The sequence below is a fragment of the Pelophylax lessonae genome (genome assembly GCF_965119305.1).
Source record: "Pelophylax lessonae genome assembly, chromosome: 3".
Taxonomy (NCBI): Eukaryota; Metazoa; Chordata; class Amphibia; order Anura; family Ranidae; genus Pelophylax; species Pelophylax lessonae.
Genome location: NC_138770.1, coordinates 435,977,934 through 436,003,373, shown reverse-complemented (window position 1 = coordinate 436,003,373; position 25,440 = coordinate 435,977,934). Strand labels below are relative to the sequence as shown.

The 25,440-nt window shown below is 46.8% G+C and overlaps 1 protein-coding gene across 1 annotated transcript in view; it reads left to right on the top strand.

The window, feature by feature from the left end:
* The window catches only part of AHI1 (Abelson helper integration site 1), a gene marked incomplete at its 5' end in the record, with an annotated part of 647,577 nt that overhangs the window by 81,807 nt on the left and 540,330 nt on the right, over positions 1-25,440 (top strand). Inside the window, 1 exon segment of the mRNA XM_082249437.1 lies at positions 7,998-8,193. Within this exon segment, the coding sequence (XP_082105563.1) occupies positions 7,998-8,193 (196 nt within the window).

Sequence of the window (25,440 nt, the reverse complement as noted above, 5' to 3'; positions counted from 1 at the left end):
AACTTCACTATTGGTATGGTGTTCTTGAGGTGATGTGCAGTTCAATTTGATCTCCAAACATGGTGTGTATTATGGGATCCAAAGAGTTCAATTTTGGTCTCATCTGACCAGACTATATTCTCCCAGTATTTCACAGGCGTGTCCAAATGTTGTGCAGAAAAGTTTAAATTCGTTTCAACATGTTTTTTCTTTAGAAACAGAGTCTTGCGTGGTGAGTGTGCATACAGGCCATGGTGGTTGAGTACATTACCTATTGTTTTCTTTGAAATGATTGTACCTGCAAATTCAATGTCTTTCTGAAGCTCTACACAAGTGGTCCTTGGCTCTTGGCTGACTCTTCTGATAATTCTTTTCACTCCTCTGTCAGAAATCTTGCAAGTAGCACCTGGTTGTGGCCGGTTTATGGTGAGATGATGTTCTTTCCATGTCTGGATTATGGCCCCAACAGTATTCACTGGAACATTCAGAAGTTTAGAAATCTGTAGCCAATGCCATCAGTATGTTTTGCAACAATAAGGTTGCAAAGGTCTTGAGAGAGCCCTTTGCTTTTGCCCATCATGAGATGTTTCTTGTGGGACATTTTGGTAATGAGACATCTTCTTTTTTTAGGCCATCAGTTGAGACTGAACCAGCTGATATTATTTGCACTGACAAGTGGCAGGATTTCTTTCTAATTACTGATAGATTTAAGCTGGTATCTTGGCTTTCCATGCCTTTTTTGTACTTTTCTTTCTTTAATGCGTTCAATACTTTTTCCCTGTGTCATTCCATTTTATTACACATAACTTAATTTCTAAACTTAGTTGTTTTGGTTTCTTTGTATGTATGGATTGTTTGGGTTGTTACAGACATGTAGTGCAAATTTCATGTAAATGGCACCTTTAGAAATATATTTACCTAGAACAATGGTGACATTCTCAATACCGATTTTACCTGCTGTATGAACTAGAATTTTTTTTTCTTTTTTTACTAATAATTGTGGCGATCAACGAGTTATAGTGATAGCGATAGTGCGGCGGGCGATCTCCCACTGAAAGTGGGGGTGAACTGACTAACTGACATCACCAGTGACATTAATACAGCTAATAGTGATAATACTATAAACCAGGGGTATTGAATTAAAATTCATGAAGGTCCAGTCAGTAAAATTTTCTTCCAGCAGAGGTCCGAATTATATATTTGGCTCTCATTGGCACTTCTGCACAATGGGAAAATGTGGTGCGTCTTTACAAGTGCCACATCCCATGGTGCCACAGTACCATGCAGCTTGGTATGGCATAAAAAAAAAGGTCAGGAACTTCTTTTTCTGCTTATAAGGCAGCCCACTGAAATAAAAGGGCTGCCTACACGCGTTACAAAATAATGTGAACCTACCTAGCCTCAGATCCTTCACATCACTATCCTTTTTATTACATTATTACATCAGTGTCCTCAGTCCCCCTGCACATACCCCCCCCCCTTCACATTACAGTCCTCAGCCCCCCTTCACATTCATGTCTGTGGCCCCCCTTTATAGCTCACCCCCTATTTCAAATTTGCAGTTCCCAGCTCCTTTCATATCACCCCCTCCCCCCTTCACATTCCTGTCCTTGCCCCATTTATAGTACCCCTCCTTCACATTGCAATCCTCAGCCGCCTACACATTCTTGTCCTCACCCACTTTATAGCACCCCCCTTCACATAACTGTCCTCACCCCCTTTATAGCACCCCCTTCACATAACTGCCCCCCCACCCCTTATATCACCTTCTTTACATAAATGTCCTCCCCCCTTTATAGCACCCCCTTCACATAACTGGCCCCCCGCTTTATAGCACCCCCTTCACATAACTGTCCTCACGCCCTTTATAGTACCCTCCTTCACATAACTGTCCCTACCCATTTTATCACACCCCCTTCACATTGCACTCCCCAGCCCCCCCTTAACATTCCTGTCCTTACTCTGTTTATAGCACCCCCCCCCCAACATTCCTGTGCTCATCCCCTTTTTTTTAGAAACCCCCTTCAACTTGCAGTCTCCAGCCCCCCTTCAAATTTTTGTCCTCACCCTCTTTGTAGAACCTGTCCTCATTCATATCACTCCCTTTACATTTCTGCCCTGTCTCTTTTATATCACCTTCTTTCCCCCTTTACATCAGCAGTGCCTTCTTCCCTGTCCTACCTTACACAGGGCACAGCAGCTGACATCGGAAGTGCAGCAAAGGGATGGATGGAGGGCGGGACCTGCCCCAGTTAACTGATTGGTTGCTACAATACAGGGCGGTTCTAGCAACCAATCAGATTAACTGAACCTGCCACCACCCTCCGTGCATTGTGTGCTGCTCCTCCGATGTCAGCTCTGTAAAGACATCAGAGCTAGCGGGCAGCGGCGGCGGAGGCAAAAAAAGCAGATCCTAAATGGCGCGACCGAGGCGGGGCCAGACGGAGCATTAACTTGGTCCGGACATGGTCCCCTATTTATTGATGCCTGCTATAAACTGTCACTGTACTAATGTCACTGGCTGGGAAGGGGTTAACATCTAGGGTGATGATGGGGTTAAATATGTGCCTAACTGTGTAATGTGTGTAAAGTGTGCTGCTTTTAATAACTGAGAAGGGATGAGAAACACCAGGATGGTTCCCTGTGTATAGAGCTGTGTTAAATGTCAACACAGAGCTCTGGGCTATGAATGTACACAGCTGATCAGCATGTTCCGGCCATGAATCATTGGCTGGGACTTGAGGACAGGCTCATTCCGTTACAATCACAGCGGGTGCTGTGCACACCCTACACCCGGAAGTAGGCAACGTCCTACCGGTATGTTGCTTAGTACAATGCGGGCGAGTGGTTGCTAAGTGGGTAACTAAACCTTTTTTCTCTATCGCTCATTGACAGACGTAGTCCTCGGTGATTCAACACCCTCGGGTTATGCTGCCCTCTACAGGAGTAGGACTAGACAGGAAAGAAAACGTTCTGGCCACACCCTAGGGGCAGTCCCAGAGGGTATATCCTCTCACTTCCTGCTCTAGCAAATCAGTTTTTTTCTGTCTAGTTAGGAGTAAGGACCTAGATACCTTGCTGGGATCTTCGGTCCTGGCAGGATTTTTTTCTTAGAAAAGATTTTTTAGACAGCTTTTTTTTCTCCAGTGTTCCTGTGAGATCTTCAAGCAAGAAAGCTGAACTGGGCGACGGGCTGGATGTTGAGATCCAGTGGTCACCCCAGTTCAGCCTACGAGCGCGTGCAGGCCATAGCTCCGCGCTGGGTCGGCCGCGACATAGTCCCACTGGACGGGGACTGACCCTGCGAGTTAAACGTCTCGCTGAAACGCCAAAGACCATGAGTCACGGCGTCCGTATTGGTCGACAGCCCTCCTACCTCGGTGGAGAGGGGTACTGTCAGGAGTTGGCGCCCGCCTGGTTCCGGTATGGTGAGTAGTATGTTCCCCCCTTTCCCCCTGACGGGTCTTGTGGTGAACGCGGGCCCCTCTCTGTAATGGTAAGGATGGGTTCCCCTCTATCCTATAACATGTCACAGATCCCCCTAATTGAGTGTGATTTTTGTGTACAAGAAGCCAGGAGGCTTAGTTTGGGAGCTGACAATCTAATTGTAAAAATGTGAAAATGATTGTAGTCAGTGGCAGTACTAGAACTTTGATAGTATAAGGTATCCTACCTGTCAGAAGCCACAGGGCGATGTCTATACATGTATACTGCATTCCAGATCATTCCTCCAGCTAAGCAGATGCCTCCCGACGGCCACGGACCGCATACGGCCCGCCAGGGTCCGGTACCGCCGACCACGCTGACCACCATGAGGGTGAAGGGTTGTGAGGCAGAGAGACTCCCGCAAACATGCCGTTATTCGGTACAGGCCGCCGCCATTGTCTAGTAGATCGCACGAGGCCGCCATTTTGGTGTAGCCTCGTGTCTCCAGCATGGGGGCGGCCATGTTTGAGGTGACTCAAACACCTCATGGAGCCAGGGGGAGGCGCCGGCAGGCGTGTTAAGGGGCGGAGCCGCCTCCTTTACCCAGGAAATAGGGCCAAAGACTTCCTGTCTGTAACAAAACAAGCACTGAGCAAGCTGATGAAAACTTCTGTGCATCAGGGGTGAGCCTTGGGGTCTCTCTCTCTCTCTCTCTCGGGTCCAAAAAGGCAGGTAACACTGAGGGGCGCTGTTGCGACTGGGGGACACACAAAAAAAAAAAAAAGTTTTTTACTTTGTCATTTTTTGTCGCTGGCAAGTGTCTTGTATAATCATTGACCCTGCCGCATAGGTATCCCCACCTGATCCCCTCAAGGTGGCCGCAGGACCCTCCAGTACCCCACTTGTTTTTAATGCATTATACCCCTATTGTTTATCAGATACTTCAGGGGCTGTTGTCTCAGGTAATATCTCCTCAGCAGTGAGGAGAACGTTTCTGCCTCCGCCATAGCACAAGAGTGGTGGATGCACTAGTTGTGTCCGTCCGGGAAACCTTTAGTCTTGAGGTTACACCGGCAGAGGTAGCTGAGACTGAGATTCCTTTTTGGTACTTGTTAGCCTACCAAAAGGGCGAAGGATTTTCCTTTACCCTAATGGGGTCGTTTTGAAACGAACCCCTGTTATTTCCAAACGCATGGCTAGGTGCTATCCGTTTGAGGAATTCCTCTTTATAGGATAGACGGTACCACCTGCTGTCTTGCCACAGACTGTTAGGATAAAAGGACCTCGTAACTAACGAGGACCTTCCTTTTCTGCTCATAAAGAGTTGTTCGTTCCGCGAGGGCGGGCGATAAGGCGAAACCCTCCAAAGCCCCTTTAGAGGGGTTTCAAAGGGCGCTGGTCGGCTAAACAAAAAGTCCGGCTCAGCCAAGCCGGAAGAATACAGCCTGATGCGCCCCTACCCATCTCTGGGGTGGGGGGGATGTCTTCACCGGTTTCTGGAGGACACAGGATCGAGTTTCGATCACTTCCACCGGTGCGATTCTTCCCTTCTAACATTGAACGGTTTCAGGGGTTCTATTCGAACCTATTCACAATGCCCAGGAAAGAGGGCAAGGTGCTTCCAAATCTGGACTTGGGAAGAAATAGAGTCCATCCGTACAGTGGTGGCCTCCCTGCATCAGGGGAATTTCCTGGCGTCCATAGACATTTAGGAGGCCTATCTTTATACCCCCATCATCGCAGGACATCAGCGTTTTTTCGCTTTCCCAAAGATCATCCCTGGTTCCCACCAGGAGACTGAACTATCTGGGCCTAAGGTTTGATACATCCTGGGCAAGAGAGTTTCTCCTTGCGGAGAAACTCCAGAAAGTTCAGTCAACGATTCGGATGTTGCTGTCCGTCAATTGGCTGGGACTGATGGTGGCCTTCTTAGAGGCAGTACCGTATACCCAGTCTCATACCCGAATTCTCCTGAAGGAGATTCTTTTTTAATGGAATCAGAATTCCGATTCCCTGGACAATCGGATCCGGTTGAGCGAGCGGACCAGGAAGTCTCCGATGCTCAACCAGGGGAAGTCATTTCTTCCGATAGTATCCAGATTACCAATAAGGGTATCGGAACTGAGAGCGATCAGATTTTGTCTGATTTACTGGATCGAGCAGCTCTAGAGCAGCCCGATTCGGATCCAATCGCATATGGCCTCTTCATCCAGAGGTTTTTCACTAGCTGTCCCTTCATTGGGACATCCCGGATGTGGATCTGTTGGCACCTTGGCTTAAACAGGAAGGTGCAGAGGTTTGTAGCTCGCGCCGCGATCCTCTAGCGGACGCAGCAGAAACGCTGATCGCCCCGTGGGGGCAGTATCAGCTACGGCATGCCTTCCATCCTCTCAAGTTCGTGCGGGAACTTCTTCGCAGGATAGAGGTGGAGGGAATTCCAGTTATTCTGGAAATTCCGGACTGACCTCGTCGAGCCTGGTACGCCGACTTGGTGAGGCTAGTCGCGGACGCTCCTTGGAGACTTCCTCTCAGGGAGGATTTGCGGTCTCAGGGACCGATCTTCCATCTTGCTTTACAGTCGCTGGCTTAATGGCCTGGCCATTGAGACCCAGGTACTGAAGGACAAGGGAGTGTCAGCTTCAGTTATTCCTACCTCCAGTTAAAGCAAGGAAAGCGACTTCCAGCACATGGAAGTCTTATATTGCATGGTGTGAATCTATTGGATTTCCCCCACATACCTATTCGGTGACCCGAATTTTGGTCTGTCTGCAACAAGGGGTTGAGCAGAAACTATCCTTGAGCACGATCAAGGGTCAGGTTTTCGGCGTTAGCAATCTTCTTTCAGAAACCTTTGCTAATCATTCCTTGGTGCGGAATTTCATCCAGGGGGTGCGACATCTGGCTCCGCCAGTGCGCGCACCCTTACCGCCTGGGATCTTAATTTAGTGTGGTCGGTTCTTCAGAAACTTCTCTTTGAAGATATTAGGGAGATTCCCTTGCTTACATTATCCCAGAAGGTGGCCTTCTTGGTGGCCATTACTTCTGCACGCAGGGTGTCAGAACTGGCCGCATTATCTTGTCGTTCCCCATATCTGGTGGTTCATAGGGATAAGGTGGTTCTTCTTCCGAATCCATCCTTCCTTCCTAAAGTGGTTTTCAGAGTTTTTCATCTGAATAAAAGTATTGTGTTACCTTCCCCGTGTCCTAAGACTAGCCATCCTTGGGAGTTTGCATTACACTCCTTGGATGGGGTTCAGAAGGATACATTTGACTACTACGAACTTGTTTTCGTAAGACGGACTCACTTTTTGTGATCACGGATAGCCCTTGAAGGGGGTTGCCTGTGTCTGCCGCGACCATATCTACATGGATCAGTCAGACGGTGGTACAGGCTTATTCTATTATGGGTCGGAATCCTCCGTTCCCTGTTAGGGCGCACTTCACTCGAGCGCTCAGTACTTCCTGGGCCTATCGCCATCAGGCGTCAGTGGTCCAGGTATGTAAGGCGGCCACCTGGTCGTCGGTACATACCTTTACAAAATTTTATAAGATTGATGTGATGGCATCGGCGGATGCCTCATTTGGCCGCAAGGTTTTGCAGGCCGCAATTTGAGGAGATCGGTGGTCTACCTCGGGGGTTTTTTTCTGTTGAAAAATTTCTGTTGAGTCTCATCATTGAGGATGAGCATTGTAAACTTCTAGTTGGCACCGGTTGGGCCTTCTAGATTGGATTTGATTTCCATTTTCCCACCCCTCATTTGTGGTACTGCTTTGGGACGTCTCGAGGGTGTTGAATCACCGAGGACTACGTCTGTCAATGAGCGATAGAGAAAAATGGATTTTTGTAAAATCTTACCGTAAAATCCTTTTCTCTTAGCTCATTGACAGACGTAGTACCCGCCCCTCTGTTTTTGAGTTGGGTTGGGTTAAATTCTCTAAACACTGCTTTGTGACATAACTGATTTGCTAGAGCAGGAAGTGAGAGGATATACCCTCTGGGACTGCCCCTAGGGTGTGGCCAGAACGTTTTCTTTCCTGTCTAGTCCTACTCCTGTAGAGGGCAGCATAACCCGAGGGTGTTGAATCACCGAGGACTACGTCTGTCAATGAGCTAAGAGAAAAGGATTTTACGGTAAGATTTTACAAAAATCCATTTTTATATAACTGTGTGTGATGAGGTAACCATGAATATCAGAAACACTTTGGAGCCAGGCACACATAGACTATACCAACTGAGAGCTTTATAAATCTGCATGTTTTCGGCTTAGTCCTTAAAGAAATACAGACTATTGATTCTATTTAAACACAATGTGGTTCATCTAATCTGCCAGTTTTTTTGTTTTTGTTAATACTTCATATGTAAATATGCCAGATATTTACAAAATGTGTTATTGTTATTTACCCATAAAATTGACTGGTGGTCGGGTCTAAGCGTCTCTTACGCTTTACAACTTTATTTCAGATATTTACATTTGACCATTCCATGACTACTGCTGACCTCATGTTCTAGAACTTATTCTCCATTTGTAATCTAATTTTAACACATTTTGTTATTTAAGGCTTTAATCATAAAATGTCTTTTTATTTCACAGATGAAATGAGAGATAAGGGTCAGGAGACTGATGAAGAGAAAAGCAGCTCTAAGCAAGTGTATGATGATGGCCTAGTTTTAGGTGTTTATATCCATCGGGCTGATAAATTGAAAACTGACCTTTTGACATCTCGGCCCATGGTTAAGATTTACCTAATCGACCAAAAAACTGGTGAATATGTCAAGAAAGAATACAGGTAATTTTTATTTTTACTTTTTGGAATCAAAAGCTGCATTTTGGATTATTCCTACATTTTGAGATGCTAGTTCTTGCTGAGTCCCTTGTAAGGTTTAAAGATCCTTTGTAATGTCTCTCTGTAATGTAATGTGTGCCTTGTAATTTTTATTTTTTTTGACTGTGGAATGCACTCTTTTTATAATGGGACTCATTCTCCTCTATATACATATCCTGTTCTTTTCACACAATGCACCTAACCTACTGACATTATTACACTGAACAAAATTATATAAACGCAACACTTTTGTTTTTGCCCCCATTTTTCATGAGTTAAACTCAAAGGTCTAAGACTTTTTCTATGTACACAAAAGGCCTATTTCTCTCAAATATTGTTCACAAATCTGTCTAAATCTGTGTTAGTGAGCACTTCTCCTTTGCCGAGATAATCCAGCATGATTATTGCACAGGTGTGTCTTACCCTGGCCACAATAAAAGGCCACTCTAAAATGTGCAGTTTTATCACACAGCACAATGCCATTGATGTCGCAAGTTTTGAGGGAGCGTGCAATTGGCATGCTGACTGCAGGAATGTCCATCAGAGCTGTAACTCATGAATTGAATGTTAGTTTCTCTACCATAAGCCATCTCGAAACACGTTTCAGAGAATTTGGCAGTACATCCAACCGGCCTCACAACCGCAGACCATGTGTAACCACACCAGCCCAGGACCTCCACATCCAGCATCTTCATCTCCAAGATCATCTGAGACCAGCAACAATCGGTTTGCATAACCAAATAATTTCTGCACAAACTGTCAGAAACTGTCTCAGGGAAGCTCTTGTGCATGCTCATCGTCCTCATCGGGGTGTCGACCTGACTGCAGTTTGTCGTCATAGCCGATTTGAGTGGGCAAATGCTCACATTCGATGGCGTCTGACACTTTGGAGAGGTGTTCTCTTCACAGATGAATCCCTGTTTTCACTGTACAGGGCAGATGGCAGAAAGCGTGTATGGTGTTGTGTGGGTGAGCGGTTTGCTGATGTCAACGTTGTGGATCGAGTGGCCTATGGTGGCGGTGGAGTTATGGTATGGGCAGGCATATGTTATGGACAACGAACACAGATGCATTTTATTGATGGGATTTTGAATGCACAGAGATACTGAGACGAGATCCTGAGGCCCATTGTTGTGCCATTCATCCATGACCATCACTCCATGTTGCTGCATGATAATGCACGGCCCCATGTTGCAAGGATCTGTACACAATTCCTGGAAGCTGAAAACATCCCAGTTCTTGCATGGCCAGCATACTCGCCGAACATGCCACCTATTGATCATGTTTGGGATGCTCTGGATCAGCATATACAACAGTGTGTTCCAGGTTCTGCCAATATCCACAACTTCACACAGCCATTGAAGAGGAGTGAACCAACATTCCACAGGCCACAATTAATAACCTGATCAACTCTATGCGAAGGAAATGTTGCACTGCGTGAGGTCAATGGTGGTCACACCAGATACTGACTGGTTTTTGGACCCCCCCCCCCCCAACTCCCCCATTACAGTAAAATTGCACCTCGTCCATTGACAGACGCAGCCTCATCTTCATGAGCTGTGTGGGTTATGCTGCCACCTGCAGGAGTAGTCTAGGCAGTACGTTAGTACAAAGTTTTTACATATATATGCCCACGGGGCTGTCCCTCCAGACATAACCCTCACAGACACAGCCCAGCACATCAGTTTGTTTCTGCCTAGAGAAGGAGTAGGACCTAGGTTTCCTGCTGGGACTCCGGTCTCAGTTTTTTGTATTCTTTTCAGAATATTTTCTGTTATTTCTCTCCTTACTCACTTGCTAGCTAGTGTTTTTAGGGAAGAATTTCCTGGTGATCTACAAGCAATGATGCTGGCTGGGGCTTCGCACTGGATAATATAAATCCTTATGGTCCCCCCAGCCTGGCTTGCGAGTGTGAGCAGGTTATAGTCCCGCACTAGGGCTAGCCACGACGGTACCTCTTTTCCGGATGGGGACGAGCATGCGAGTGGATGCCTCGCTGGGACCCGATGACCCGGAATGCCCTGAGTCGCAGCGTACCCCTCAGCAGGCAGCACCCCCACTTCGGGTGGGAGGCAGTCTGCCCGGAGCGGAGCCCACCCGGTCCATGGTATGATGAGTAAATGTGCCCCCTTGCCGCTGCTTGCCTTGGGGGGATGTAGGCCCTCTCCTGGGGATAATTGGATTTGTACCTCCTGAAAGATCCCCCTGGCCTGCCCGGTCTGTGTGTCTACCCCCCCGTCCCTTCCCTGTTCCTAAGGGGGGGGGGGGGGGCTGTGTGTCTGGGGTGCCTGGCGCCTTGGGGGGGGGGGTTGCATGGTACCTTGAGCTTGCTGGTTCCTGTTGTGGATTCTGAGGCCTTCATAGTGTCGGTCCCTGGCTGCATGGCTCGCCTTGGGCACTGCCAACTTAAGTGTGGGCAATGTAGTTTTTTCCCCAAAGACTTGTATGGGGCAGCCATTGTCCCTGAGCTTCCTATTGTGACTGTATGGGCAGCCATGTTTGTGTAGCCTTTGTGCTGCACTGCGTAGCGTGACCTTTCATTCAGACGAGATCACTTCCTGTGCTCTGTTTCCTGCTGCTGGCCGAGGTCATTTCCTGTCTTTCTGCATGCTGCTGGAACGATCAGGAGGACTTTTCTCTGAGGTAGTACAGTACTGGGGTCCCTGTGAACATATCCTTGCAGGCTCTGCTGTTAGTTTAGTTTAAAGGGGATCTCTGCAGACCGCTGCGATCGGTGGTGGGAGCCGCGATCGGCGCTTCTTAGAGCGACAGTACTCCGTTTTTTGCAACTTGCAATAGGGAGTCCCTAACTGTGATTTCACCCTCAGACTCACTCTGTGCGACTCCCGGACAGTCCGGATCGCAGTCGCTGGCCACGATTTTTGCCGCTCTGGAAAGCCTGGCGACAAAAGTTGATTTAGTCATCTCCGTTTATGGAGTCAGAGGATGATGGGGTTGCCCCGGATGCTCCCCTTCCTGAGGGGTCGCTGTCCTCGCAGTTAAATGATGAAGAGGACCTGTCCTCTTCAGCCGCAGCGCGGGAACGCGCTTTAGTGGAAGTTCTGATTATTTCAGTACGGGACACTTTAAAACTGGCTGATGAGCCCACGCTGGCAGGGACTCGGGTGGATTTTGTCTCCCAGAAGTCTCCGAAAGCTGGCAAGGTTTTGCCTTGTCCCGACACTTTTCACGATATTGTGAGTGACCAATGGTGGCGCGTTAGGCACGTATTATTTGTGCCAAAACACTTTAAATGCTGGTATCCTTCTGCTAAAAACGTCTCCACCCGTTGGACTGTGCCACCTAAAGTGGACCATTCTGTCTCCGGATTAAACAAATCTACTCTTGTGCCTGTGGAAGATTCCCCAGTCTTAACAGATCCGGTGGACAGGCGGGTGGAATCCCTTTCCCGTAATCTTCATGTGTTGGCGGGTTCCATCTAGAAACCGGTGTTTGTGTCTGTTTTAGTCTCACAGACGATGACGGAATGGATTGGGGTTTGTGGGAGTCTTTGGACCCCGAGACTGTTCCTCCAGAACAGCTGGAACTGTTGGACCAGGTGTGATGCGTCTATGGATGTGGCTCCCCTGGTGGCCAGGGTTTCGGCCGTGGGCATTGCCTTGAGACACATGGTTTGGCTGAAGAGCTGGTCAGCTGACCGAGCGTCTAAGAAAGCCCTAGCTGACCTCCCCTTTCTGGGAGAGCGTTTGTTTGGTGACTCATTGGATGAGTTAATCAAGGGCTTGACTGGCGGGAAGAGTTCTCCTTCTTCCTCAATCCCCCAAGGGTAAGACTCTCCATACTAAGCGGGGTCCCTCTTTTTCTGCTCACAAGTGTTTTTTTCGTGCCTCTAGGGCTCAAGAAAAAGGTTAGCCGTTCAGAGCTTCTGGAGGGGCTAAAAAGCTTTGGGGCAAGCCCAAGGCCGGTCAGTCTGGTGCTGCTGACAAGTCCCCTTCAGCATGAGGGGGCGCCCTCACCCGGCTTATGGGTGGGGGGACGTCTGCACTTCTTCTGGGAACCCTGGCCTTCCTTCATTCAGGACGATTGGGTTTGCAAACTGATTTGTTCCGGGTACAAGATTGAATTCTGGTCCCGGCCAGGGGACAGGTTTTTTTCAGTCAAATCTTCACCTGTCTCCAGAGCGTTTGAAGGATCTGTGGGAGGCTGTACTAGATCTCCTGGCTCAAAGGAGTGATTGTGCCGGTTCCTCAACAGGATCGCGCTCAAGGTTTCTATTCAAACCTGTTCACGGTGCCCAGAAAGCAGGGCAAGGTGCGCCCAATTCTTGACCTCAAGGCTCTGAACCGCTTTGTGCGGGTGCAGAAGTTCCAAATAGAGTCTATTCGGTCAATGATGGCATCATTGAATCAGGGGCAGTTTCTGGCCTCCATCAATCTCAAAGATGCGTATCTCCACGTCCCCCATTTTCAAGGGACACGAGCGATTCCTCCGCTTTTCGGGGGCAGAGGATCAATTTCAATTTGGGGCGTTACCCTTTGGTCTTGTCTCGGCTCCCCGAGTATTTCCCAAGGTCCTGGCCCCTTTGCTGGCCTTGTTACGTTAGCGAGGTATCTCAATCGTGGCATATCTGGAAGATCTCCTGTTGTGAGCAGTCTCCCACTCAGATCTGCTGGGCAACGTCTCTATCATGATTCAGACCCTTCAGGAATTCATGTGGACGATCAATTTAAAAAAATCTTCTCTGAAGCCAGCAGTATGGGTCACTTATCTTGGGCTGACTCTCGACTCTGCTTTGGCGAGGGTCTTTCTCCCCCTGGACAAACTACAGAAGATAAAACACCTCCCGGTGTAGGGACCATTCCCCTTGATCCAACACCTGACGACTCAGGTAATCCACTTGCCAGTTGTCCACACCTGGAATGTGTCCACAGAGAGGGCTGGAACAAACTATTCCGCCCCAAGCCAGAATCTCGGCCACCTCCCTGGCCGCCAAGAAACTCTTAATGCCCCCCCGATGATTGATGTAAGCCACAGCCGTGGCGATGTCCGATTGAATCCGAACCGGACAATCTCACAGACAAGTCAACCATTGGCTCAGATAAAGCTTTATTGCTCTGAGCTCCAAAACATTGATCGGTAGTTTTGACTCTGCTACTGTCCAAGGTCCGTGGACACAGAGCTTTCCTAGCACCCCGCCCCAGCCTGACAGGCTGGAGACCGTGGTCACCACCGTCCAAAACAACGGCCGAAAGGACTTGCCCTGGCTTAGTGCTGGCGACTGAAGCCACAACAACAGAGCAGACTTTGTGTTGTGGCTCAATCGAAAACGGGATGGATGGAGAGAGAAAGAGAAAGAGGCATGGAGGGAGAATGAAAGAAAGAGGAATGGAGGGAAAGGGAAAGAGGGATGGAGAAAGAAAGGATGAAAGAAAGAACAAAAGAAAGGGGGATGGAAGGAGAGAAAAAGAAAGAGGGAGGGAGAGAGAGAGAGAGAGAAAAAAAAGGGATGATGGAGGGAGATAAAAAGAAAGTGGGATAGAGAGAAATGAAAAAGTGATGGAGGGAGAGAAAAAAAGGGATGGAGGAAGATAAAAAGAAAGAGGGATGGGGGGAGAGGGAAAGTGAGTAATAGAGAAAGAGGGATGCAGAAGGAAAGGATGAAAGAACAAAAAGAGGAATGGAGGGAGAGAGAGAGAGAGGGAGAGTAAAAGGATGGAGGGAGAGGGAACGAGAGGGGAGAGTGTGAGAATGGAATGAAAGAGGGATGGAGGGAGAGAAAAAGAAAAGGATGGGGGGAGAGAGAGAGAGAGAGAGAGAGAGAGAGGAAAAAAAGGGATTGAAAGAACAAAAGAGGTAAAAGGATGAAAGAACAAAAGAAAGAGGAATGGAGGGAGAGAAAAAAAGAAAGAGGGATGGAGGGTGAGAGAGAGAAAAAAAGGGATGAAGAAAGAGGGATTGAGGGAGGAGGTGGGTGGAGCCAGTAATGGGCGCGGAGGAGGACGAGGAAGATCCACCTCTGCTCTGCATGCTGGGTCCTCTCCTCGGCCTCGCTTTCGTCCTCTGGATGTCACTGGTTGCTAGACGCCAGTCGACTGGCGATCCTACCAACCAGTCTAACACAGACTACAGCAGCCACCCACCAGCTAAATTAAACAGCTGCTGAGGCGGCCTTTTCTGGGGGGATTAGTTTGGGGGAAATTGCCACCCTGCGTGGGGCCCCCAGGCAACTGCCCAGCTTGCCCATTCGGAAAGACGGCCCTGGGTTTGTGAGTATATTCACCTCCTATTTTACTCAATAAAAACATATTTTGAGGATAATGCGCCAGGCCTGCGCGCCCTCTGTGTTCTTCTATGCTTTCAGTTCTTTTGGATGTCCTCAATCTTTGGAAGGCAGCGAGATGTGCATTATCCTCATATACTAATATGTCAAGATAAGAGTCTGATAACACATTGGGACCTACCGCACAGCGCAGGAGAGTGAACATTCTGATATGCTCTGCAGCTTAATTTTCAGGAGCATGCAATGTAAATAATGATAGTGTGTGCATTGTGCTGAAAAAATAACAATATGGCTGTGCAGTCCCGAGATTAAGGCACTTTTTTACCAAAACATGTAGAGTTTTTTGAAAGCACTATTTCCGTACGATCAACTGAAAATGGCAGTGTCTCTACTGAACTAAGCACAAGAGTTGGGAGATTGCGTGCCGGTTCACACATATGCGATGTCAACATCGCATGTGATTCGCAGCGCACTGCTGTGCAAATCACATGCGATGTCTGTGCGTTACGAATTTAGCCATACAATCTGGCAGAATTTGCATTGCATTCAAAACCAAAGTCGCACAGGACCCTTTTTTGGTCTGCACCAGAATCTGATCACATGGGTGTTCACACTTATGTGATCTGATTCATGTCCAAACTGACAATTCACTCTGCGATATGCGAACTGATCTGGGGGTGTCGTTAACTTTGTATTTACACCCCCAGCAATTCGCATATGGCAGTTTGAACTGCCTGCGAGGCGAGTGCGATGCAGGAACCCGCAGTGGATTTGCAGGGTTCCCACATCGCATATCTTTAAACCGGCACTGCAAGAAAAAAGTACTATCCCGATAAAGCGGCAAGAGAGAAAGATGTGTAGTAGAATATGAGGCAGAATTGTAAAATAAGATCAAATAATATTAAAGATAAGAAGTGAGGAATATATAGAAATTAAATTTTGATAGAAAAAGAAATCAGACTTGGATAGAGTAAGAAAAATGTAGATATAGAGATACATCAGAGAAGATTTACTAAGGGCCCTTTCACACGGGCGCTCCGTATGTCCGCAAATCATCCTATTTTTTTGCAGATGATTTGCGGACATAATGTAAGTCTATGGCATTGCGGATGTCAGCGGAATACCATCCGCTGACATCCGATTTTCTTCCTGTCAGTTCTGTTCCGTTTTTTGGAACTGAACAAAACCCTATTTTTGTTCCGTTCAAAAATCGGAAAGGAAGCAAAATCGGATGTCAGAGGTGTCATCCGCTGACATCCGCAAACCCCCATAGACTTACATTATGTCCGCATATCATCCGCAAACGGATGGGATGATATGCGGGCATACGGAGCGGATGACAGAAATGTCACCCGCTCCGTGGAAAAAAAAAAAAAAGGACCGCAGCGGAGCTCTCACACGGAGCGGCCGTGTGAAAGAGCCCTTTAGCTGGTACACATATTATCTGGTGCAGCCGTGCATAGTAACCAATCAACTTCTAAGTTTTATTGTCAAAGCCCAATTGAACAAGCTGAAGTTAGAAGCTGATAAGTCACTATGCACAGCTACACCAGATTGTGGATGCACCTGTTTTAGTAAATCTCCCCCATTCAAACAGATTTAGAGCTATAGAACATCGAACGTCCTGCCTTCGACTGTAGTTTTTTAATACGGACAGATATAAACAGCAGAGTGGTGTGTATTGAGACCAACCACTTCAAGAAGTAAAGATGTATCAATACAAGAATGAAAAGTTTTTAAAATCCTTTAACAGTTGGGCCCCTTTCACACATGTGGACCGTTCAGATCCGCCTGTCAGTTTTTCAGGCGGATCTGAACGGATTTCTTATGCATCTCTATGGGGCAGCGGATGTCAGCGGAGACATGTCCGCTGACATCCCATCCGATCCTGTCTGTCAAATCCGGGCGGATGGAAACCCTATTTTCCATCTGTCTGGCGGATTGGATCGGATCCCTCATGCATCCCTATGGGGCAGCGGATGTCAGCGGAGACATGTCCGCTGACACCCGCTGCCATCTGCATCCGATCCAGTCCGTGAAATCCGGACGGATGGAAACTCTATTTTCCATCCGTCCAGGGGATCGGATGAGAGCAGACAGGCGGTCCACTCTCATCCGATTCCCCCATAGAGTTGCATGGGACTCTGACACCTCCCTCTCCGCACACAGAGCAGAGAGGGAGATGTCCCCTTCCTGCTCAGTGGGGAACTGTGTCTACGATCCCCTGCTGAACAGCAGGGATCTGCCTACGGAGGCGGACCGTGTGAAAGAGCCCTTAGGCTAGGTTCAAACTAGCTAGGGGTGCGGCTCACATTGAGAGCCGGTCACACTCTCCTGTCATGCACATTGGATGCGGGGAAACCTGCATCCAATTTGCAGAAGTGTGAACCCAGCCTAAGGGCGGTTTACTTTTTTTTTTTTTTGCTTTTAAACATCCTTCAATGTTAGCCTATGTATCCATGCACACACAGGCATTTAGAGGCTGAAAACAAACCAGAGCCAGTTCAGGAGAGCGTTTACTGCTAAAAAGTTCCCAAAATTAATGAATGCCCACAGCTTATTGATGCTGCTTTTCTCCTGCCAGGAGAAAGGCATTTAGTAGAGCTTGGCAAACGCCCAGTGAGCATAGAGCCTTAAAATTAAAGTAACGTTTTATTGCTTTTTGTGTTAGATTTGGGAGTCAGTGAATGCATTACTTTTGCAGTATTGTAAACCTGTCTTTGCATTCCAGACCACACTGAGCAGACTCTACTGTTGAGAATATACCAATTACTGCAGGGGAATTACTAAGTCCCATGATTCAGTGTGCATAGCAAAGAGATGTACTCTGCAGCTAACCCTTTTTTATTCAGATGAAACTGCCTCTAGGGAAGTTGCGTCCATCTCATAAGACATATCGACCGAGAATGACACCAGCTGTAGCTCAGGGGGGACATCTGTATCAGTTGGTCTTGGGGGAGCCTAGGCATATCATAGACCGGAAGTGTGCCTTCTGCAGTGCCCCTCAGTGAACATTCCTCTTGGAGGAGAGGAGAAAATGTTTTTGTGATTGTGATGCAAAGTTTCTTATTTAGAGATCCTGCGAGTAAAAGCATTTCCTGTTTCATGCTGGCAACATTAAGTTGCTATGTTATTGCCTTTGGTTGATCTTTGGGCTGCATAATATGGCCTGGTCACGCCTCCTGCAGATCTGATAGGCAACTTGAGGGCAAACTAAACGAGAGTGTGGGATCTGAATGAAAAAGAATCTGCAACAGATTCACAAATAAGCTATGCTGGCCAGGGACCCCTGTGTGTTAAAAACACTGCAATTTTCAAATAGTAAATACAGTATAAAAATGTATAGGCATTAGATATCCATAATAATCCCCAGTGCAAATGTATCAAAAATATTTAAATTCCCAATATTAAAAAGTAACATATAGTGCACACTAAAATATAAACCCTAAATTGTCCATAAAACAATCCAGCATATGTTCCAAATTCCAACAGTCTTGATAGTGGTATATCCAGAAACTTCAAACTGTGCTGCACTCTTAATCATGCAAAAAGTAGTGCTGTTCAAAACCATGCTTTCCTGAGCTTCCCCACCCTTCCCCTTGGCAAACGGACACTCACAAGATGCTTTGACCCAAACACTGTATGGATAAGTCTGTACTATTCTCTTATTTCCAATCAGTCGTAATTATGGCTGCATTGTTGGTCTCTTTGCAGAAACAAAACCTTTTCAGCTTCTCTACCAGTTGCTCGTCCACTTACATACAACCAAGGACTCGCTTATATCTGCTGATGATTCTCTGGTTCTGCCCATCGCCTGACTCCTCAGCCAACACTCGGTGGGGAGGGGGGGAAGAGGAGGTGTCATGTAACCACTGAGAGTTATCTGAGGAGTCAGGCGGCGGGCAGAACCAGAGTTGTATGTGAAGTGGAGGTATGCCTTCGCTTCTGTGCATGAGCACATGGGGACAGGGGTGCTTTAAATGTTTTTTTTTTAATTATTTTTATTCATTTATTTATTTTTTATTTTTATTTATTATTATTCTTCGCTTCTGTGCATGAGCACATGGGGACAGGGGTGCTTTTAAATGTTTTTTTTTTATTATTTTTATTCATTTATTTATTTTTTATTTTTATTTATTATTTATTTTTTATTTTTTTTAATCCCTTTAAGTGCCGGTTCACACTGATGCGCTTGTACTGCGAATGCGTTGCGTTCTAAAAAGTCTCCAATCGCATGCACTTAAAAAATACATTGCATTCGTGACGGTCGTTCACATCTATGCGTTGCGATCTAGATGCGAATGTGATGCGATGAAAAAAAGGGTCTTGTGCGAGTTTACAGTGCTGCGTTGCGAATTTAGTCTCCATAGACATCAATGTAAATCGCTCTGAACTCGCATGTACAGTTCAGATATGTGCGAATATGTGTATAGTTTGTCCCGACAGCTACACCCCCCTATTTCCTGTCCCGAGCCTGCATGTGACATCCACAAACATCTTCATCAACAAACATGGCACCCAAACGTGTTGGGATCGACAATGAGGAGCTGATCAGGCTTGTCCGTTCCAGGCCATATATATGGGACAGCCGTACTGCAGAGTACAAAAACAACGCTATGAAGAAAAGAGGATGGGAAGAAATTTGTGCAAGCCTGTATGAGGACTGGAGTGGATTCACAACTCAAGAGCGCAAAAAGAAAGGTATGTGTATATATTCTCCTATGGGGGGGCCATGTTTTAAGGGGATCTATGTGAGGGGGCCAAGTTTTAAATGGGGATCTATGTGGGGGGGCCATGTTTTAAGGGGATCTATGGGGGGGGCCAAGTTTTAAGGGGATCTATGTGGGGGGGCCAAGTTTTAAATGGGGATCTATGTGGGGGGGCCATGTTTTAAGGGGATCTATGTGGGGGGGCCAAGTTTTAAATGGGGATCTATGTGGGGGGGCCAAGTTTTAAATGGGGATCTATGTGGGGGGGCCAAGTTTTAAATGGGGATCTATGGGGGGGCCAAGTTTTAAATGGGGATCTATGGGGGGCCCTGTGGAAGACAATGCATGCTCAGTATGTAACCACAGACGAAAAGAAATGCATTACGCAATGTTGAACATTTGAACAATAGTTTATTTATTGAAACAAAGTACAGTAAAAATTAATTAATACTCTTTATTGTATGGAATCAAGCTGCCATGGCACTTGACCAGCAGGACTCATAAAGTAGTCAGTGAAATTCTCCCTGATGTTGGCCCCTCTGTAGTTTCCCCTGGTGTGGATCCACTCTGCGCCTTCCATATCATCCATCAGGGAGTCCTCGAAGAGGTATCCATCTCGCGATCTTACAAAGTTGTGGAGTACACAGGCAGCTTTGACGGCAATTATGGCGTTATCCGTGGTTAGAGTCAGTGGCGTGTGTAGAAAGCGCCACTTATTTGCCAGAATACCAAAACTGCACTCCACAACTCTGCGCGCTCTTGTGAGCCTGTAGTTAAACACTCTCTTTTCAACAGTCAGTGAGCGATTAGCATACGGGCGAAGCAGGTGTTCCGAAAGTGCAAAAGCCTCATCACCAACAAAAACAAATGGGAGGCTTTGCTGAGATGTTCCAGGCAGTGGTCTTTCATGTGGGAGGTCCAGGCTTTTTTCACGCAGCATTTTTCCAAAACTGGAGTGGGAAAAAATACTGGAGTCGGAACTGCTCCCATATGAACCAACATCTATGTAGATGAATGAGTAGTTTGCATCCGCCACTGCCAGCAAAACCAAAGAAAAATATTTTTTGTAATTGAAATATTTGGTGCCGCTACCAACTGGTCTCACAATCCTAATGTGCTTGCCATCTATAGCACCGACACAATTAGGGAAGTTGCAGCGTTGCCAAAAAAGATCAGCTACAGAGATCCACTCCTCTTTGGTTGGTTTTCTCATCACCACATCTCTTAGGACCTCCCAGATGGCAATACAGGTATCACGAACAATTGTGCTCACAGTGGATTTCCCCAATTTGAACTCGTAATGCAGGCTTGCAAAAGAATTACCAGTTCCAAGGTACCTGAAATAAAAAACAGAAAGTTATTATTAGTCATGTTTTTCTCTTACAGAATTACTAATACGAACAAGATGGCGTAGCCTCAAGGATACCCTGCAAAGGTACAAGAGACTAGAACGTGAGGCGAGAAGTGGGTCCGGTGCCCCCCCTAAGCGTCCCTATGCCTTTGCCAGATGTCTGGATTTTCTGCTACCGGTTCTAGAAATGCGGAAGTAAGTTTATTGTCAAATTCTCTTTCACTATTAACCCATCCTTCCTTCCCCCTCCCTCTTCACCCCACCCCCAACCCCCTCACCTTCCAATCCCCACCTATCATTCAAATTATATATTGGAGCGGATGATGAAAAGTTGTTTCATGTTTGTCATTGCAGCACACAAGCAAGTTGGGAGGAGGTGGAGAATGTGCAGGAGGAAGGGGAGGAGGAGGAGCATGCAGCTCAAGTTGATGAGGAAGAAGGCGTCGCATTTGCATGTTCGAATAGTAGTTCAAATATTCCTAACGAGTCACAGAGTTTGGATGAGTCAGGATCCGCTCAAGAACCAGAACAGGAGTTTGAGGAAACTGACGTTTCCACGCCTTCCACCAGGCCTCAAAGTCGAGGCTCTACATCCCACAGGAGGAGAGTCAGCAGGGCAACTGCTGAGGCGGAAGACGAGCAGACAAAGCACTTAGTGGACATTATGTCAGGCATCAGCCAGCAACTAGATGCACATAAATGTCCTCACACATTATTTGCTCATAGCTTGGTGCCTCTTCTCAAAGAGGTCCCGTCTGAAAGGTATTTCGACATGAGAATGGCGGTACAAAACTGTATACATTCGTTCTCTGTACCACGACAGTTACCGCAAGACACTCCATGGTCCCCTCATTTCACACCCAGTCATTCTGCCATTCCAACAAACCCTTATCCGTCAAGTTTTGACCAATATCGGAGCATCCATGAGACCCCTAGATCCCAAATCCCATATCCTATTCCTTCCCCAATTCCCTCTGTAATCCCCCCCCACACTAGAACACCGGATGTCTCCACTTCTTCCCATTTCCCCCCCTCCAGCAGACCACCACCACCACCATCACAATCTAGTGCATTTTCCCCAAAAATACCTCCACCCTATCCACAATATAGGCCCCCAAGTGGACCGTCACATAGAACTCCATCCCCGCTTGTGCCATGGCTATATCCCAACACCGTGGATCATACACCCTCAGGCTCTTCAACACCACTTGATCTGGAGAGTTCACCAAATTTTTTGGATCTATAGTACACTTGCCACTGTATTGCCACGTTGACCTAAGTTGTCTTTTTTTACCTAATTTTTCTGGATTTTGTTCCTTTGTTCTTGTTACATGCAACAAAATAAAAAAAAAATAAAAACTTTTTTTGAAGTCAACTTTGCCATCATATCTGTCTGCATTCACTGTATTGCTAACTATGGAGAAAAAAAATACATGACTTTTCACAAAATATATCACACTTACCGTAATGTAACAAGCAATCTTTCAGCAGGCACAACACTGTTCCGGAAGGTGGTGTTCTGACGCTCCAAACGTGAAAAGAGCAGCCCAAGTAATTCGTCAAAACTAAAAAAAAACACAACACACGTAAGTGGCAAGCAAAAGGGGGGCGTGGGGAGCTTCAGGAATGATTCGGGGGTAGATATAGGTGAAAACAGAGAGAGAGGAAAAAGAGAGATGGGGAAAAAAGAGATATAGAGGGAAGCAGCAAAAAGAGAGAAGAAGAAGGAGAGACTCCCTCTCACATACTAACCTATTAACAGACATCCGAGTATAGTTGAAAAACTTCTCTTCATGTTGCCGGAGATCATGATAGAAGACATTGAACTGACCTCTCTCTTCCCTGTTTGAAATTATGGGATGAACCCAATACCTTCGTCTTCTCATCATCATCATCCTCATCCTTCTCCTCCTCCTGTCCTTATTGATCAAGACTGCAGCAGTGGCAGTAGCAACTGCTGCCATGACCAAAGGCAAATGAAACATAGTGGCAATACACCAAAATACAGCACACTCTCCACAACGTAATCTCCAAACAAAACCACAGCTCACACTCCACGGTGTACTCTCCTCATAAAGACCAGGAAGTCCACCGGAAGTTAACACCCATTTCATTTGGATTGGCTGGAGCAAAAATCGCACCTGAGCTAATTAACATGATTATACGCAATGCGATTCGCATTGCAATCGCGCTGTACTATGGAAAAACGCAAGGTAAACTCGCACCGCAAATTCGCATTACAATCGCAAGCGCATCAGTGTGAACCGGCACTTATTCCTATCCCAAGAAACATAAACATCCCTTGTGATAGAAATAAGTCATGACAGGTCTTCTTTATGGGGACATATGAGGTCTATATCCTCTACCCTGGAAAGCATGAGATAAAAAAAAACATTGATCTCATGCTTTCCAGAACAAACAATGGCAGTGGATACATCTGCCACAACTGGAAGTGATGTCATGATGTCGCTTCTGGCCTCCAAGGACCATAGAGATGGCCGCAAACCGTCTGGTTCACAGCCAGCTCTTTGATAATTGACATAATTTGTCGGCACCCCCGGATCGGATCCTGAGTCCCTGATCGCACTGTAGAGCCCAGAGAGGCGCAGGTAGGCGGCGAAAACCTCTAATTAGTAGCTAATATAGCTTTTTACATGGGACTGACTGAGCAAAACAATACTGGGATGATTGCTGTAGCTGCAGGCATTATCCCGGTATAAACAACTGAAAGTGAAGGACGTCCATGGATGTCTAATGGGGTTGGGGGGAGGGGGGAGTGGTAAAATGTTTTACTCCTCAATTGAGATAAAAACCTATTTTTTTTCTTCTGTTTTGTCTTTGGGATACATAAAACAAAAATGTTTTCAAAGACGGTACTGCCAAAAGAAAGCATTGTTTGCTATCCAAACAGCAGACCTGTAGTTTAAGGCTAGGTTCACTCTGGGGCGGCTTCAAAGTCGCCCGATTCTGAAGCCGCCCTGTTCAGAGCGACTTCAGCAGGGCTTGCAAACGACTTCTCTAATAGAAGTCAATGCAAGCCGCCCCCAAAGTAGTGCATCAACCTTCTTCTAAGTCAGAGCGACTTGAGTTGCTCCAATTAGAACGGTTCTATTGCACTGAATGGAGTGCGACTTGTCAGGCTGCTTAGTCGCCTGATAAGTTGCCCCAGTATGAACTGGGACTAAGGCTCTGTTCACATGTAGGCGTTTTTGAGCGTTTTTGGAGCGTTTTTCTGCTCACTGATCAGCTCTCAAAATGCCCAACAAGACAAATCCCATTCATTGCAATGACCCCTGTTCACATCTGAGCGTTTTGACGCCCTAAGGAAAACGCCCAACGCTCAAAAAAGTACTTGAGCTTCTTTTTGGGCAGATCACAGGCGTTTTGTCCCATAGACCTCAATGTAAAGTGATATTTGGCGTTTCACAGGCGTTTTACAAGCGTTTAGTTGCTCCTGATCAGCTCAAACAACACAACTCTCCACCCAGCTCTCCACGCAGCTCTCCACCCAGGTCTCCACCCCCTTGGCATGCCTCTGCTGTGAGCACATTTTCCTGAAACATGGAGAACAGCAGTTAGGCAGTTTAGGTGACCAGACCCTGCCATACCAAGGTGACCGTAATGAACTTTACTGACTTAGCCTGCTGCCATACCAGGGTGACTGTAATGTAGTTTAGGTGAACTGACTCTGCTATGAAAGGGTGACCGAACTCAAGGTGACTGTGAACTGACTCTACTATGCCAGGGTGACCAAACTCTTCCATGCCAAGGTGACCGTAATGTAGTTTAGGTGAACTGACTCTGCTATGCCAGGGTGACCGAACTCAAGGTGACTGTGAACTGACTCTACTATGCCAGGGTGACCAAACTCTTCCATGCCAAGGTCACCGTAACGAAGTTTAGGTGAACTGACTCTGCTATGCCAGGGTGACCAAACTCTTCCATGCCAAGGTGACCATAACGAAGTTTAGGTGAACTGACTCTGCTATGCCTAAAACCCAATAAATGCCCCTAAAAAGTGCCTAGGGTTCTGGATCATGCCCCAGGGACTATGAATCAGGCAAAAAAAAGTTCTTAAAAATTGTCGTTTTTGATAGAGAGCCAATTATTGAAAAAATTAAAAAAAAAAAAAAAAAAAAAAGATTTCTTTGGATTTAGTGTCTGGGGGGTCTAAAAAGTGTACCTGTGAAGTTTCAGCTCTGTAGCATGTCCAGAACCATAAAAAAAAAAGATCATGCAGAAGAGGAGGTCCCTGGGAGGTCCAATGCAGAGGAGGAGGTCCCTGGGAGGTTCCTTTGCAAATGTTGTAAAAAAAAAAAACACTCTGCTTTTCCATTGGTCACCTCATTACACAAAAACACCTGTTAAAAACGCCCAAAAAACGCCTGTAAAACGCTTGCAAAAACGCCTATAAAAACGCCTGTAAAACGCCTGAAAAACGATAAACAAACGCCTGAAAAACGCCAACGCCTACATGTGAACGGAGCCTAAGTGTATGTAAAGTCTTGTTTTGATTAAAAAAAACAAACATGTTTTACTTACCTGTTCTGTGCAGGTGGTTTTGCACAGAGTGGCCCAGATCCTTCTCTTCTTGGGTCCCTCTTCTGTGCTTCTGGCCCCTCCCTCCTGTTGAGTGCCCCTATAGCAAGCAGCTTGCTGTGGAGGCATTCGAGCCGAGTCACAGCTTCCTGTGTCCATTCAGACAGAGCGCTTCCACCCTGCCCCGCCCCCTTTCTCTACTGATTGGCTGAATGACTTTGACTGCAGCCGGAGCCAATCAATCCGCGCTTCTGTCTTAGCCAATGAAGAGGGGGGTCCCGGGCAGCTGAGACACTCCTGAAACATCGCTAGATAAAGATGGGCTCACGTAGCTATTAGGGGGGCTGAGGGGGGGGGGGGGGCTGCTTCAC